Source organism: Eschrichtius robustus, chromosome 1 (genome assembly GCF_028021215.1).
Source record: "Eschrichtius robustus isolate mEscRob2 chromosome 1, mEscRob2.pri, whole genome shotgun sequence".
In the NCBI taxonomy this organism is placed as follows: domain Eukaryota; kingdom Metazoa; phylum Chordata; class Mammalia; order Artiodactyla; family Eschrichtiidae; genus Eschrichtius; species Eschrichtius robustus.
In genome coordinates this window covers 28,340,494-28,358,473 of record NC_090824.1, presented here as the reverse complement: position 1 = coordinate 28,358,473, position 17,980 = coordinate 28,340,494, and the positions used below count along the sequence as shown (strand labels likewise).

The following is a 17,980-nucleotide window of genomic DNA, read 5'->3' as shown; positions in this document are numbered from 1 at the left end:
TCCTTTTTACTGTATACATTGCCTCTCTTAATCAGAAAGAAAGCAGAGAATACCAACTTAACATAGTAAATGGTTTAGACTCTTGTTTTAACCTGGCAGAAATACAGTGTTTTGTTTTTTTTCTTTTAAAGCATTGTTCACATTTACTACTGAATGATTACAAATTCAGAATACATATGCTTGTTTTCTTTGGGAGTATTTGTTATATAACAAAATAGAAAAACATGTCTTCTTGTCCAAGCTAAGTAAAACAATTTCAATATCTGTTTTTATTGTTTTCGACTTAATGATGGTTCTCTGTTTAAAATACTGTAGCAAGAACCTAGGGGCAGGACAGGAATAAAGATGCAGACCTACTAGAGAATGGACTTGAGGACACGGGTAGGGGGAAGGGTAAGCTGGGACAAAGTGAGAGAGCGGCATGGACATATATACACTACCAAATGTAAAACAGATAGCTAGTGGGAAGCAGCCCCATAGCACAGGGAGATCAGCTCAGTGCTTTGTGACCACCTAGAGGGGTGGGATAGGGAGGATGGGAGGGAGGGAGACGCAAGAGGGAAGAGATATGGGGATATATGTATATGTATAGCTGATTCACTTTGTTATAAAGCAGAAACTAACACACCATTGTAAAGCAATTATACTCCAATAAAGATGTTAAAAAAATAAATAAATAAAATTTTAAAAATGAAATAAAATAAATAAAATACCATAGCAAAAATATCCCCCAGATATTTCTAGCCTATTAAAATAATGCACCTTCTAAGTATCCTATTTATTTATTCCACAAATATTTGTTAAAATCTATATTCAAGGTACTTTACAGTGTCTATTTGAAATAACTTCATTAAATGAAATAACCAAAACGTTCAAGGGACTTCCCTGGCGGGCCAGTGGTTAAGATGCTGTGTTTCCACTGCAGGGGGTGCGGGTTAGGTCCCTTGTCAGGGAACTAAGATCCTGTATGCCTCGCAGACTGGCCAAAACAAAAACAAAAACACGTTCAAGGTTCTGTAAATAGCCATAAAATTAATCTTAGGGGGAAATTTTTTCTTGTGCCAGCACTTACTGAGCACTTAAATGTATTGTCTTGAGTCTCATACAACCCACTCAGGTAGGTACTAACCCCCATTTTACAGATGAAGGAACTGAGGCACAAAGAGGCTACATAATTTACCAGAGATCACCACCTAATAAGTCATAGATTCAGACCAAAGTTCAAATCCTATGCGATCATAGGTTTTTCTATATCATATATATTAAAAGGTCATATCAAACAACAAGAAAGTAGGGAAATATATTCTTCCTTTCTGGTGAGTTAAGTCCATACTACTGTCCGATGAACCATGTGTGAAGATTCATAGACATTTTCTTTGGTGTCTTAAACTGGAACTACCTGCAGTTAAAAGTCAGATTCTAATTTAACAAACAAGGCCACCTCTAACAAAATTACAATAAAATGATATTATTCCCTGGCTTAAAGAAAAATTCTCCAGTAACTATAGGAGTGCTTGTGGTATCAAGACAGCATCTTATATCTCCATGTAAGTCATACGCAAAGTGATATTGTGGTGAAAAAATAGTGGCATGAATAATACCTGCTCACAGCCCAAGACAGTTGATGTATCTTGGGCCTCAGTGTTTGTCGGATTTTGCAATTTCATGAGCAATATTTGTATTTTTTTAAAGTTCTATATTTCTCTGTGTTCCACTTGATGTCAAATCTGTATTCTTAGGTCGTAGCGTTTCATTAAAAAAAATAAATAATCTCAGCCCCTCTTCCCTCTCCTCCCCCTCCCCCCCACACTCATTTCGTATAATATGGTAATGGTATCACCGTAGCTGTAATTACGGGTCATCTTCATTTCTTTCATCTCTGCCTGTTCTGATGGCTTCATTCCTTTGACGGAAAAGATTTGGCTCTGGGTGCTATGATTATTTTGTTAAGCGTTATTCGAATAGACAGGAGTGAGAGAAATTAATCAATCCAAATGCAATTAGCATCATGTTTAACCCAGTGATGGACGTCTCAAGGTGAAACAGCCAGGGGAGTTTCAGACATTATTATTCAATCCAGTGGTTCTTATCTAAATTATAATCAAGAGAGGTTTTTATTGGCTTCACAGTGTGAAGATGTAACTCTTTCCCTGCCCTGTGGGTCAAGAAGACTGGGGCCTCCATCCTCTGTAGACGTTTGCTGCTGCCAGCACCTTGAGGTGGGGGTGTTCCAAGCAGGAGGATTTTCTTAATATCCAAGTCCTTTGAAATTCATCTATACTGTGATCTTGGTCTGATTTTCCTGGGAGTGGGATATTGCCTGTGAACAAATTACTCTAACTTGAGGCAAAATATTTTGTGTCCTGATGAAGTCACTTTGACTAGTTCTTTCTTAACCTTACATGATAGATTATTATTGCTGTACTCACTTTATGAATGAGGAAATTAAGACTGTGTGAAGCTACTAGCCTTTGGTCACAATAAGTGTTTCACCACGATGTATTACTATGTAAAGGCCCTGAAGTGTGAATGTTCTGCAAAAATTTATGAGTATTTAATAAAAGTTTGCCCCGAGTATATTAATCCATTGCTTTGATCTCATTGCCTTTCATTCAACTGAGTTTACCCTTGGAAGTGGAACCAAGTGAAATAGGCCTGTGAGGCCCTCTGAAGAGGAAACAAAATACAAATAAGAAGTTTTTAGGTCTCATTTCTTGAACACAGATCTTTGGGATTTGTTGTTATTGTTTTGGTTTGTTTTTTAGTAGGGAGAAGGATGATAAAAAAGATTGAATGTTTGAAATCTAGTCTTGGTTTGCTCTTGAAAGAGGGCAGAGCAAGGAGAGTTGATGGAGAAACATAGGCTTTCACCTGAATACAGCATTTTTCAAATACCTGATAATTAAGATTCTTCTGCTTCTTTCAGTCTTCAGGCATCATGGATGACACTTCCCGTATTTTATGTTCCTGCTTGATGTTTTATATTCTGAGAATAAATCTGTTGGCTGGATGTTTCTGTCCTTTTTTTCCCCCTGTTGTGAAAAGCCATTAAAATTATTTTCCATATTGGAACTGTCCAAATGCATTTACCTGTACATTGAGTCCTGGCTTTTCTTTTTTATATTACTTCTTGGATAAAACATTCTCTGGAAGTGGCCCTTGCTATGAATTGAAAAAAACATGTTTGATATAAAATTATCTTTTCCTGAATTCACTGGAGAGAACACGGTTCTTAGCCACCCCACTCTTTTGGAAGAAAAAGTCATGTTAGAGAGACAAGACACTCAATAGAAAGAGAATCTGGGAAGTGTGCCCCAAAAAGGATTTTCTGAGAATTCTTAGGATGAAGATTTTCATAGTCAATGATAGTTTGGTCATGGATATAGCATCCAGACTGTTTTTTTCTTAGATATTATTTCATTCTCAAAGAATTTTGGACAAAAGCCTAAGACTGTTCTGTCTGCCTTCAAATGCTGCTTTTACATATTTTAGAGAAAAGTGAGATTTCTACCATAAAATCTTTTTTTTTTAATTTATTTATTTTAATTTATTTATTTTTGGCTGCGTTGGGTCTTCATTGCGGTGCACGGGCTCTAAGCGCTTGGGCTTCAGTAGTTGTGGCACACGGGCTCTAGAGTGCAGGCTCAGTAGTTGTAGTGCACGGGCTTAGTTGCTCTGCGGCACGTGGGATGTTCTTGGACCAGGGCTTGAACCTGTGTCCCCTGCATTGGCAGGCGGATTCTTAACCACTGCGCCACCAGGGAAGTCCCTCTACCATAAACTCTTAACTTGAGTGGACTCTCCCACAAGAGTTGACTGAGAATGGTCAGTAGACCATATTGCAATTACACCATTTTCTGAGGGCCACCAAGTATTCAAATGAGGTCCCAAGAGAGTTCCTTCTCATCCAGGAATACCATGCTCAGTTCATAGCACCTTCTGCTCTTGACAGTGGCCCCAGCCACTCTCATATCAGAGGCATTATAAAGTGCTTAGTCCTTGACTTGAATTATTGATCATTTAGTGATAGGTTTTTGCGGAGGTCTGAACTGGAGCGTGGTGAAGAATCTCAGTCTGGCAGCCTGCCTGGAACTGCTCTGCTGTACGCCGGCCCTATGCCAGAGTGACAGGAAAACTTCCCCATTCCTGTGAGAGAGAAATCAGCACTGTAAATCACATTGGTTTCCTTTGTTCTCCTCTGATGTACCAAGGCACCTGTGAACAGCTAGCTAGCTCCATCTCAAAGGCCGCTTCTCATTTATTTGAATTTTCCCTAATACCTAGTACATAGTAGGTAGGCTCTCTATGTGGCTGACTTAACTATTCATCCATCCCCTTCATGCTTCTCTCCTGCGTAGCACACACTGATGACTAGGAGGTCCCTCAGCGGAATTAGAACGCCTTCAACTAAAAAATAATTGTTAAAGAAAAGTCGAAACTGTAATCAGAACAAATGGCATCATTTCTACAAAACATCTTCTATAAATCTAGTTAAATAGATAACCTTTTAGCACATTGATTTAAACCAAACTAACTAGGGTTTTATGTGCTCCTTTTTGCTAGAAGAAGCTGCTGGTGTAGTTAAGGAAGGTCGCTGCCTCTAACTAGTACCCAGGTTTGAACCTCCAGAGTATACATGTTACACAGATGCAAGTCAGGCAGGTTTCCCTTTGTTTTACATTTGAGAGCCTTTAAAAAATAAATAGTTCATCCTCTTTTTGCCACTCCTGGTGCTGCTTGTGTGCGCATTCGGTACTGACCTGGTACCTTTTCTCTTTTGTGAAATGGCAGCTGCGGACACTCCGTTGTTTCCCGTGACCGACGGAAAGCCCAAGGAAGGAGTCAAGGCTAAGAACAATGATCATATTAATTTGAAGGTGGCGGGGCAGGACAGTTCTGTGGCGCACAGATTAAGATTAAGCATACGCCACTTAGTAAACTAATGAAGGCTTACTGTGAATGACAGGGTTTGTCAATGAGGTAGGTCAGATTCCAATTTAATGGGCAGCCAATTCATGAAACAGACACACTGTGAGAGCAAAATAACTTACTGGATTATGAAAGACAAGGGCTGAATGAGCATGCCACTAATGGAGGAGGGGGGGTGTCACGGAACCAGCATTCTGCCCCAGTTGTTGTCAATCAAAACATAGCATTGGTCATTTAGCTTAAAAAAAATAAAGGGAATATGCTCGTGTACATCACCAGTTACTTTAAGTACAGTAAAGGAGTGAGGAAAGGGTACATGGAAGAACAGAGAAATCCATACTGTAGTAGCCAAGATGCCGTCAGTGTGTTCCAGCAGCAGACAGGAGGTGTCTGCTATGAAGGGAACTTGCTCTGTACTCCAGATCTCAGTTCCCACGGACCAAGAAGACATTCGCAGTTAGAAGACTGCAGTTTGGTTCTCCCAGATCCTGACTACTACAGTATGGATTTCTCTATTCTTTCATAAACCCCTTCCTCACGTCTTTATTGTAGTTGAAGTAACTAGTGTACACAAGCATATTGGCTTTTTTTTTTTTTTAAGCTAAATGACCAGTGTTATGTTTTGCTTGACAACAACTGGGGCAGAATTCTGGTTCTGTAACAGTCCCCCCCTCTCTCCATTAGTGGCGTGCTCATTCAGCCCTTGTCTTTCATATTCCAGTAAGTTATTTTGCTCTCACTGTTTAACAGAAATCAAACAAACAAAAATCCTTGCATACCTTGTTCCATTGGAGAATTTTAATGTTTTTCACTTTATCACTGTAAAACCCAGGGCAGTTTTATAACTTTTTTTGTACATAGCTGTTACATGTAAGGCAATCTGTCTTTAAGCAGGGATAAATTACTCTAAACGAAATGAATCCTAGATAATTTTCCCATCAAGTATCTTGTTGCTTAAATAAACTTCTTGTTTGACATGAAAGAAAGAGTCATACAGTAGCTAGCATTTACAGAATGCCTGTGTGACCCTTGTATTAATCCCATCTTGAACAGATGAGGTGACTGATACACAGAGAGATGACTTGGGTGACTTGCCCGCAGTGGTTCAGGCTCAGTGTAGGAGCTGGGGTTTGAATCCAAGCCTGTCCAATGCTAAAAGCCCTGCTCTTGGGAATTCCTTGGTGGTCCAGTGGTTAGGACTCCACGCTTCCATTGCTGGGGGCCCGGGTTCGATCCCTGGTCAGGGAACTAGGGTCCTGCAAGCTGCACAGCGTAGCCAAAATAAATAAATAAATGAATGAATGAATGAATGAATGAATGCCCTGCTCTTTTCACAGCGTTATGCTGTCTCCTTTTTTTCCTGGCCACTCAGAGTCTCCTAAACAGCCTGTTGTTGCTTTTCAGGATGTGAGAGAACCATCCGCCTCGCTAATGTTTTTAATTATATTGATTTAATTATATTGAGGCACAATATAAATATTTAAAGTAGTTTGCATTGGAACTGCAAACCAAATGCTGTGAGTTTCTTCCATTTCATTAAAAGTTACTTAATCTTTACATTGTTCCCTATATTAAAGCCAAGCAGAATTTTATCAGGCAATTGCCTCAAAGTTATAATCTGGAAAATCTTTCTGTAATGAAACCCATATGTCATGGGCGAAAGGTGCAAAGCCCTGGCATAGAGGGCTGGTCTCATGAGAGATTCTGCACCCAATCTCGTTAACCAGGGTGCCTCTGGTAATCCCTCATGCCCTCATCGGTGAGAAATCAGTCTGTACCACTGAATCTTTTTCAACCAGCCACCGGAAGATTTACTGCAGAGAAGGCAGTTTGGGGATAGCCATTGTGGAAAGGGAGCCAGAGGCAAGGCTAAATGTAGGATGGAGGAATTGGAGAGTCTAAAGAAGAGATTACATTAAAGCACACACCACCTTCACAGCAAGCAGGATGGAGTCCTCCCTTCAGCCCTGACCTCTCTAAAGTATACCCAGGTATTTACAGCTGCTGTGAACCTGACAGCCCTAGGTAAACTATGAAGGGGTGATAGAAACTGCATCAACCTGGAATTTGATTATAGTTTATCCATTTGCTGTCTTTAAATGTGTCCCCTGTCCCACACTCTGCAGCAGTTCACATGTTCACCCTTTGGTGACAGTATTGACTGTGGCTTTCTCAGTTTATGGTCTGTGCCCAGCATAGGAGGGCTTGTAAATCATGACTTGACGTGGAGGTCGTGCTTCTCTTCTGCAGAGCATACACTGGTGGCTGATGACCAATGGATCCCTCTTAGCATAGTGATTAGACTGTGGTAGCAGTGTTGCCTTCCCGTTGAATCTTGTAATCCTAGAGAATCAATCCAGAACCAGAAAATAGTTAAGAAATGGTGTTGACTCCAGATAAAACTTTCTCTAGCAATTTTATGGTCCCCAGGATGGTCTTCTAACACATTGTGGGAAAAGAGAACCAGGAGAGAAGGCAGGAATTGGAAGTGCCAAGCTGAAGAGTATGTAATCTTACCCTGGTCATTAGTGCAAGAATTATACCAAGTGGTAACTGTTGGGAAGAAGGGATGAAACTAGGCAGGAGGACATAGAAATACCTTACTGTCCTCTGTCAGCAAGCATAGACTCCTCTAAAGGTTTTTTCCGAAAGAGATTTGAAATCGTTGGTGGGAGTTTTTTAGTAAAACACATTTACATTATAAACCCTACTGGAAGGGGGGTGTGTGTGTGTGTGTGTGTCTGTGTAGAAGAGGAATACAGAATAGTAGCAGAAGGCTGTCTCCCTACTCCTAATGGGATTTTGTAGCAGCATGTGCGAGTTTGTTTCAGAAGTCAAAAACGAACAGATGTTGGTATAAATTACCTCTGTGTCTGATGTCTTGCAAATTAAAAGCGCGGTTGGCATCGCTAAACAATTTCACTAGGTTTGGCGGGGGGTGTAGTTAGCGGGTGGTGATTACTATAGCAGGTCGGTAAGAATCTTCACATTGCAGTAGAACGGGAGAGCCAAGAATAAAGAGATGAGGAATAATATAAGGGGTATATGAATTAATCAGAGATGTTAACATCTCTGATGACAAGTGAACAGGAGGGCATGTGCTCTGGAGCAGCCCCTGACCCACAGCAATTTCTCTGTGCACAAAAAGGGGTTGGTGCTTAGGATGTGATTTATAGGGCACAGCCCTCTTTTAGGGAGCAGCTAGCTATGTCACAAATTCGTATATCTCCTATATAGGACCAGCGAGTAGGAAAACTTTCTCCCCTCCCACGTAAAAGATGATGCCTTTTGAATTCCTTCTACTTTTACGGTGGTTTGCTGCAGCTCTGTGTACTTAGATTAGGTTGAAGGGGGAGGAATGACTGAGTGGAAGGGGGGTTGTTAAAAAGGATTGGTTAAATTCAAGGAGAGCTTGCCGCTGAGAGACTTTGGAATATCCATTTTTTTTCCTTTTAAATCCTTTTGATCCCTCGAATAGATTGGGTCTTGTAAAATTTTAAGTCTTAAAATATTGGTCATTCTCCCATTTGGGGAAAAAAAGAGCAAAGAATTGTGGGACATGAAGGACAGTAGGCAGAAATAATTAGTAAGATCAGTACAGTGCTCCTGGCCCAGGATTTTTGGAACAGGGCTCTGTTCTACCCAGCCGAGTATTGTATTACCCAAGTCTGATTTCCAGAGCACCTGCTTCTAGCCACTTTGCAGGATCATTTGATACTGTGTTTAAATTCATTAGTAAGCACTGGAGAGTAGGCAGAAAACCTATCCAAGTAGGAATAAATGATGCGACCCACTCTGGCCAAAAGTATAAGTCAATTCCTACAGATCAGGCTGAGGGAAAAGATTCCAAGGAATGGGATTTTTGAGATTGCTAGCCTCCCTTATCACAATTCATTCACTTATTCACTTAGGAAATACTGCATGCAAGAGAAGCAATAGACTACTTACCCTCCTCTGAAAGGCGCTGTGTTAATAATGCCACTATACCAAGCATGATCATGGATGAATACCCAAGAGGGCGGGGCAGGTGGCATTAATATGCTACTCATTTTACAGATGAAGAAACTGAGGCACAGAGATCTTTCCCAGCTCAAGGTCTCGCCCAGCTGATAAATATTAGAGTTGGAACTTAAACTGAATTCAGATCCTGTGTTCTCTGAAAGAAATCCATGCTCCCTCCCCTGGGCAATAAAATACTTCTTTGGATTTCTTCTAGAGTAGTTAGTCCTTGTCCCTGGATCTCTCCATGAATCTGGCACTACTTCCATCAAGGGAAATGACTTTTCTTGCCAAATAAGCAAGGTAAATTTTAAAAGAATCCCACAATGTAGAGAATGGAGCAATGAGGGTCACTAACAAGTCTTATTGTTTGTCTGTGAAATGGAAGGAAACTAACTTTACTGTGTTCCTACTTGGTTCTAGTTCTTTTGTGTATTATCATTCATCCAGCCAACATTTATTCAGCAGATACCGGGTCCAGCACTATGCTAGGTGCTGGTGATATAAAGAATAATAAAACACAATCTCTGCCCTCAGTTCTTTGACTTCCATGGAGGAAGACAAGTATATCAACAAGTAATTGCAAGTCTTATAGGACTTGTATGTATGGGATTTGGCGTAAACCCACTAAGGAAGGAATGGTCAGTTTGATTTGGGCCAGGGTATGGTTGAGGGCACATGAGACAAGCCCAATGCTGGGGCTTCCATTCCTAGTTAATGGGATTTCCTTTCCCTTTGTTGGAGCTTTGGAACTTGTGAAAGATGGGGGATGTATAGACTGCAGTTACCAAAAGCTTTCCTGGTTACAAAGTTGGTATTGTTTTATTTCTTCCTTGTACAAATAAACCAAGAACTATTAAATGTAGATGGTGGGGTGTGGGAGTGGGAGCCCATTCATCTAGCACCATCTGCTCTGCACCGGGGACAGGAAGCAAGGGGGCTAGGGTGAAGGTCCTTCTCACCCCTGCAGGTGCCTCCCTAGTCACCTCACTCCTTTGGCCAAGATGGAGACATGTCCTTGGAAGCCACAGGGCACCATAGCCTGCTGTGTGTCCATTGCATAGTTCCAGAAGACTTCTGGCCCCGAGGCCAGCCATCGGAAACTTTCAGCATTGCTACATCCATTTAAGAGACATAAAAAGATGATCTTGTGGGGGTGAGGATGAAGGGGGTTATGCCGCGTACAATTTTTGAGGATTTGCTTGACAGAGCTAAAATGGGGGGCTTCTGGAGTGGGTCTCGTAACTGAGAAATGTTTTACTTTCATTTCAGAGCCTCATATGTAGGAAAGTAGCTGTATAAACCCTCTTGTAACTACAGCATTCAAAGATTGATGGTGCTGAAAGTGAGAGAAAGACACATAAACCTTGCCTGGCTATATTAAATATCTAAGGACTGACAATGCCAAGAGAGAGAAGACCAAAGCTCTATACACCCTACTTTATTACTCCATCCACAGATGAACTGCACTGAGGGAATATATACCCTGTTACATTACAGTATCCAGGGACTGCCACTGCTGAGAGATGGGGTAAATGATCTCTAATTTTGATTTGAGATTATAAATGTCCAGAGACCAACAATCCAGAAAAGACTCTAATCTAATCTTGGTTGGATTTTAGCCTCCAAGAGCAAACCCCCTGAGATAGTGGACATGAGTATTAGGTTACATTCTTGAGAGAGAGGTTTTGGGGGAATTCCCTGGTGATTTTTTTTAAGGGTAAATGATGAAGATTTCCCCAGTTGGCCTGTGCCTTATAGTAATTACCAACTTCAGAACAGTTTTGTACAGTTTGTTGTCAATAGTGGTTTGTTTTTCTCCCATTTTGGAGGTTAGTAGAGATTGAATCTGTTATGGTAGCAACTTTGTATACAATTTAAATCAATCTGCATTCTTAAATTAAGTCTTCCTGTGAAGCCTTTTTCAGATTTTAGGTCTTCATTTATCTTTCATTTGCTTTGTGATTCCAGCCAGAGAGATGACACGGGGGAAATTCCTCAACATTCTAGAGAAGCCCAAGAAGTAGCAGCTGCTTGTGGACAGGATGCCCTGGGGACTGGAACCATGCTTCCCTCCCGGTGCAGTTCTGATGACACGCACCTCACTGCTTCCTGACCAGAGGCCGGAGGGTGCACCTCCAGGACTGACCCTCTCCCCTGCTCCTGGCACTCTGCGCTTCTGAGGACATTCGGCGGCAAGAGAAGAATCTGCTCTACCCAAGGATCAGTGGTGCAGTTATTCATTCAGCTTCTAGACTGTGACCGTCTCAGCCTTGGATGTTGGTAACACCAGAAGGTATATCATTCTTAAAGGTCAAAGTCCTGCTTTCTCGTTTCCGGAAATGATTCTGGAGCTCCAGGATCTTACAGTTGATTTGATTCAGTGATAGCAAAGTCAGTTGAGACGTGTTGATGGGATGAGTTCTTTTGAATTGTACTTGATCTCTTATGAGGTGTTTATGATGCAAGGAGACCAGAGACCAATTAGATTCTGGACCAGACCATGCAGCTTGACCTGCAAGCTCACCACTGTATACTAGGTTCCAGGAATCCCCAGCTGGAGAAATGCTTTTAAAATTCTACATCTCTCAAGAGAGTCCCATCCCCCAATGCCTTCCACTCCCCACCTCCCAGCCCCCACCATCAGTCTGACTCCAGGGAAGGGGATCCCTGTGAATCAGGTCCCTCCTGGGATTAGCTTGTACAGTGAAAGGCATATGTAGGGTTGCATTGGGTTCTAGACCTCCAGACCAACTTAAAGGTGACAGAAAGGACTTTTGAGTTCTAGTTAATCTGTTACAGATTCAAGCGAGAAAGTCAGTATGGCCTGAAAGATAGGAGAAGGGGACTGCTTGCAGGAGTTCCCATTTGATTAAAAACTAGAAACTCTATTTGACCTTAAAGGAATGTGCTGTGGAATGGTGGCAATGTTTTGCCCCCCTTGTCTCATCTCACAGCACAGATTAGATATTCCACCCATGTGACAGAAACACACACACACAAGAAAAAGAGAATTTCCTGACTTTACAACTCTTATGGAGCTCTTTGCCAGTTATCTGTCTCTATGTTAAAACCTGAAAATCTAGCCCGTGGGTAAAATTGATTATACATGTTCTCCTTATTTTGTCTTATAAGCCAGCCCCCGGCTTCTGTTGTTTGTAGAAGTACATGGGGTTTCCTAAACTTTATGAAAAGAACATCCATGTGGCAGTAGTGTGTTGGTGTTTGGACACAAGGAATGTTGTGGTCAAGGTTTTGGTCCTGAGTGTCTGCTAGGGCACAAAACTATTCAGTTTAATAGCTGGTTCATTAACCATTTTCTGACACTTCTGCCTTGTTTCCCATGGTAGAGTTAATGTTGGATTTTTCTTTCATTTGCACCATTTGACCATCCATGCAATTTTACCTATTGATAAGTGGGGTGGAATTTAACACAAGACATACAGGAGAGTATGAGAAGGAAAACATTCTGCTTGGGTGCTATATAGAAGGTTAGGCTATAGAGGCTTTGATTTTAAGTAAAGCTTATTATTGACATTCCTTTATCTTAAATGCGGTTAAAGAGTGTGAAAGATGGGGAGAGAGAGAGAAAGGGGGGTGTGCAAAAACTAGTGCCATAATGTCAAATTCTAACTTTGCTCTGTTTTTGAGAGTTGATGACGTCAGGCACTTCTAAGTGCTTGGGGAAATGGAGAAACATATGGCGAACATTGGGATACCTCCCCCAAACCAACTCCAGTCTGTAAACTGAAGCTATGTAGTTGGTTTTTTGGTCTGCTTTGGCCTCTTCCTTTTACTGTCATCTTATTCACCAGCACTTAATGTAAGTAGATGTTTTAGAATTGTGATATTTATTGGTTTTGTATTTGCCGTCCTTAGAGATGTTAATGATGTATTTTTATACTGATAATATAAATTTATGTACAATGTGTGCATGTATGTATTTCAGGGTGTTAGAGGACTGTACTTTGTATATGGTGGTTTCTATGTCATCATAATAAATATGTCCCTTTTATAGGAGAGTGAGTTTTTCCTCAAAAGGCCAACTTGCACATTTAAAGCATAGACCTCGTCAGAAAGCACAACTATAATGGCAGATGACCCACTATCTTCCCTTTAATATCACAGTGGGTGGTGTGGGGCTTTATGGTCATCTACTGCGTGGTCTCTAGCTGCCACTCTGTGCTACCAGCCACCCAGCTCATTACTGCTCAACTCCCTAAACAGTGTTTAAAAATCTTTATAATACCTCGCCTCCTGTACTAATAAAGTCTAGATCCATCATCCTGGCATTTAAAACTCTCTACATCTAGTCCTAATCAACCCTCCAGTTTGGTTTCCTTTCTCTCCAGTATATGAAGTCTCTGTTCCAGTTAATCCGAACAGTTCCCAGTTCCTCACTTACATGCTTTTGTTCTTGCCATTGAGTTCCTAGAAAGTCTTGCATCTTTTTCCTACACATCAACCTATCCTTCCTGTAAACCCCGCATGATCCAGCTGGACATAATCCTTCCCCCTCCATTCCTACAGCATTTATGTATACCTCCTTATGACTCTTACTACTATAATCCACCTTATATTTAAGTCATCTGAGTACATGTCTTAATTGCCCCGCTAAATTATCTGCTCTCTGAGATTGTGGCTGTCTCCCACACATCTAGTTCTTTGTCAGTGTCTTCTTTGAACTGGGGGTTCATGACCTACCTGTTTGCATGCTTCCAGTTAAACATGACAGATCAAAAACAAATATTTCTCTGCCACCTGCTAAAACCATTAGTAAGCATTTCTTTGCAACTCTGTTCAGGAACTAAAGAGGAAGTGCTAATCAGTACTACGTCTGTCACCCACTGATAGTTTACCTGCTCCAGACCAGAGCATGCCCTTTTAGAAAAAACATTCCCGTTTAAGGAAAGCAAATTGCTTAGCATCATTGATTCAGCATTGTTTCCCAAGAAGACATCTGGGTGGACAGTAGATTTCTCTGATCTAGAAAAGCACGGCTGGTTGATTGACTGAAAATGTACAGCATGACAAATATGCTGTTCTAAATCTTTAGAGATGATTTTTCTCATAAATAAGTATCATTTGCCTACAGGTTTGTCTTCTCTTTTCTTTTGCTGTTCCAAATACCATCCATGCCTCGCATCTGTTGCCCGTGAGCAGCACCAGTCCTGAGAAGCATAGCACTGGTGCCTGGAGGCACATTTTCAAATTCTTATTCTAAGCTGTTCTCACCAATGGTCTCATTGCTTCTTGCTCTCTTCTGTCTCTCAGGTTTTAGGCCTCAGCTGATTTGCTTGGCCTTCTTTTCATTGTTGGAGCAGTAGAAGTTCACAGGCTATCAATTGCATTGATATCAAAATGCTATCATTAATTTATCTTTTTGTTACCTACTTATTGTATTTTTTTAAATGGACAACTGCTAACTGCTCCTTGTTTTTGGTCCTCTGGCTGCAGGTTATTTTAGCTCCTCTGTCTTCTGAACTCACCCAAATCAGAGCAGTGAAAACGAAGCTGGTGAAAGTCATTCCATTGCCCCTGTGGCTTCCGAAGGGTGTTTGGACTTCCATAAGGACTTTATAATAAAGCCAAGGAATTTCATTTTCAGTGGGATGCTCTGGTCCCTTCTGTTTCCTCCAGGATTAAGGCATCACAGGAAGGTAAATGCAGAGCAGGAAGGGAGGAAATGGGCAGTGGGCCACGGTGATGGTCCCAGGGATCAGATAACAGGGTTTCATACCAGCTCTCAACTTCTGCACAAACTCCATCTCCAAGCATTTGGTTATGTTCTGCAGTTTCTGTTTTCTTCATCCTTTGAGAACTACAGGACTACCTGCCCTTGCATGGGCTTCATTTCACCAGAGGACCTTGTACCCACCCCAGCCCCAAAGAGTGGGCAATGAGTGGTCTCTCCCAGTGCGTGAAGTTCTGACTGGCTTTTCCTATCTATTTAGGCTCTGGGGCACTTTGGGGATGTGTCCCTGACTCTGCTTAAAGAGGCCACCGGCCTTCCCACCCTTTGCCCAACACTTTCTTCCCGAGCAGCAGTGGTTGGGGGCTTCAGGTGGCACCAGGTGCACCATGAGGCTCCCGAATGCTGGCAGAGCCTGTTAATTAGCACATGAACACCCCAATGCTCCATTAGACGGGCGGGCATTTGGAACCTTCCCCTCCTGTGGGCCCCTTCCTCCTAATGAGAGCTGGAAGAAGGGCCCTCACAAAACATTGCCTCAGAATAATATTCCGCTTTGTCCCCACCAGTAACCAGGGCTGACAGGATCACTCTGTCCATTTCTCTTCTAATTAGCACAATTCCAGCATAGCCTGAGCCAGCAAATGGAGAAAAGCGATCAAAAGCGATCGGACAACCGTACCGAATCGCAAACACAAAGAGGGCCATTCCCCGTAATTAGGTGAGACAATTCCTCAGTCTTTTCTCGGCTGGAGTTTGCTGCTAAGACTCTTGCTGTTTGGGTCCCAGCAACACAAGTTACATGTCTCCCTGGGACACTAATAAGCCCCAAATTGTCTTCCGCTTCACACAACTCTAACCAGAAGACAGATGCGGGGGGAGGGGGCACAGTGAGGGGACAGGGTCTCTAAACAAGCAGCTGCTGCAGTCTTTCCCCAACTCCAAGAAGTAGACACTGGGGCTGAGGGCAGAGAGGGAAGAGGTAGTTGGCTTGAGAGAACTGCCCTGGGTGCCGCCTGGTCCCTGAGCTGGGGCTGAAGCACTGAGAATTCCTGACCCTCAGGGGATGCCCACTCTGCCTTGTTCATTCCCCACCTTCTGCCTTTTGTCCCCATTTGATCTCCTCATCCCGCCTCAGTGGTCCACAATGGTGGCATCACGGGCAGCTATAACTATGGCACCATCCCTGGAACTACATCGAAGCCCTATTCAACTGTAGTTATGATCTCAAGGATAGCAAACCCACAGCATGCGCGTGAATTCTGCTCTCAAAGAGCTCATGACCTGGAAGGGGCCCTCGCTTCCAGCACCCATCACCTCTTCCCCACACCCTGCCTGCTATCCCCATTCTCTATCCTGGAAGATTCCTTGCTTTTAAAACAGAAAAGTGGCCCATCAGCTGCCAGGGCAAGAAGCCACAACTGGCCATACTCCATGTGGCTCAGAGGTTGGCCATTTAATAAACAGAAACAGCTCCCCCCAGGATTACAGCCCATTACAGGGATTACTGGGGGTGATACAGCCATGAACTTGGTCAGGGACAAACGAATGCAGAGGAGAGTGGCAGCTGGAATCTCAGTTAAACTCAGGCTCTGAGCTGAGTTGGACTCATACACGTTTTCATCTTTATCCTGCCCTCTGCTTTGTGTTTTGATCTGTACTTGATGCTTCTGAAAGTGACCTCCAAAACCAGAAAACACTCAATTATCTAGAATCCAAGGAGCCAGAAAATCCAAGTAATCAAAGTTGCTTTGTTGTTTTTCCATCTTCTCTATCCGAGACACGGAGAGGTAATAAGATTTGACTATTTAAGTAACTTTTGAGAGATGTCAAAGAATTGATCCAAATTTGTTCAGTCTCCTATAGTTTCTTTGGTTATAAACAGAACTCACAACAGTATCTGGCACATAATAGGTGCTTAGTAAGGATTTGTTGAAAGAAAGGATGAACTGCCATGATTCTCAGTGTTCAAAGCCTTGTTGCTGGTCTAAGGTATAGTAAGAGCTTGGATTTGAGGGAGAGGAAGGATGGGCTTGTGCAAGTCACTTCTCTCTGAGCCTCAGTGTCCTCAGGACCTCTTCCGTTTTAAAGAAGCAGCCTAGCATCATGGATAAGAGCAAGACCCTGATGTCAGGCTGCCTGGGTCCAAATCTTGTTTCTGCCATCTGCTAGCTATGTGACTTTGGATAAATTGCTTAACCTCTCTGTGCCTTAGTTTACCCATTTATGGAATGGGTCCAGTGCATCTAACTCCTACAGTTATTGTGGAGATTAAATTAGTACTTGCAAGTGTTTAGAACAGTGCATGGCATATCTTACCCATATTTAATTTTTTATTATACTCATAGTTGTTAAAAATTGATAATCCTTAAAGGGAAAATATGATAACTTTTGATTACCTTGAATAGTCAGTTAAGCCAAAAACCCATTTCTCAACTCTTCAGGAGAACTGACAGTTTACTGACTACTTCTCCTGCCCCCATCCTTCCGCCCTCTGAGGCAGTCTGTGCTGGTATGGACACGCAGCAAATACCACTGTTGACTGCACAGACAATGGCCATTGAAGACCATTTGCTGCTGATAAGCAAGGGAGGGAAAGGTATTCTTTGTGACGTTGACAGGTTTCTGAGCTGATGTTGAGCTTGGCGTAAGCCTTGAGTCATCGTGCCTCGCTAGTCTTGGTGGTCCTAATATATTCTAAGCATCCATGGTATTCTAGTCACTGCACAGGAATGCTCCTCCCTGTTTTGCTCTGTCCTTCCCACCCCTGCCCCCAACCCTCCACCCCTATTCCAGTTGCTCCCTTTCCAGAGCTGAGCGAGGTCCACTGGGGCCTGGGGTCCCCGGGCAGCCTCTTCTCAGCTTCTTCCTCTCTGGGAGTCTATGGAGAACAGCCTGGCCTGACTCCACAGCCCGAGGCCTCAGGGTCAAGCAGGGCTAAAGGTCACATCCCAGGACCTTCCCAGATGCAGCCGAGCCAGCCCAAGCCAGCGGCTCCACACAAAGGAGCAGCTGAGAAGAGTCAAGTTGGAAAAGTCAGTGACTTGAGACTGAGTGGAAATGAGAAACACTGACTGCGGCCACTGGCAAAGCCCAGGGCAGGGCCAGGAGGGTACGCAAGGGTCAGAACCAGAAGTGGTCTCTGAGGAATAGGGTGGCTTGTGGGAAAGCAGGCTCCCGAGAACTTCTTCCTTGGCTCCTGATCCCTTGCATCTGTCTCTGCTGCTGCTGCCTCCACCATCTTACTGCTGTCATCAGCCCTGCTTAGCCAAACCAGCTGGCCCAAAGGTCCTTCAAACCTGTAGCTATTGAGTATATTATGGTGCATTCACATAGTGAACTACTGTGCAGCCACTTAGT

At 42.7% G+C, this 17,980-nt stretch overlaps 1 protein-coding gene and 1 pseudogene across 3 annotated transcripts in view; both read left to right on the top strand.

Moving 5' to 3' along the window:
* Positions 1-12,885, top strand: part of LIN52 (lin-52 DREAM MuvB core complex component) — a 119,623-nt gene extending 106,738 nt beyond the window's left edge. For 2 of the 3 annotated variants that reach the window (XM_068561904.1, XM_068562144.1), the window contains one exon: positions 10,900-12,885. In XM_068561904.1, the coding sequence (XP_068418005.1) occupies positions 10,900-10,955 (56 nt within the window). In that variant the 3' untranslated portion in view covers positions 10,956-12,885. Of the gene's footprint in view, positions 1-10,200; positions 10,460-10,899 lie in introns of all 3 variants that reach the window. The other variant, XR_011076159.1, reaches the window with a different exon arrangement.
* LOC137762383 (small ubiquitin-related modifier 2 pseudogene) lies at positions 4,785-5,455 on the top strand (annotated as a pseudogene).
* Positions 12,886-17,980: the final 5,095 nt, after the last annotated feature.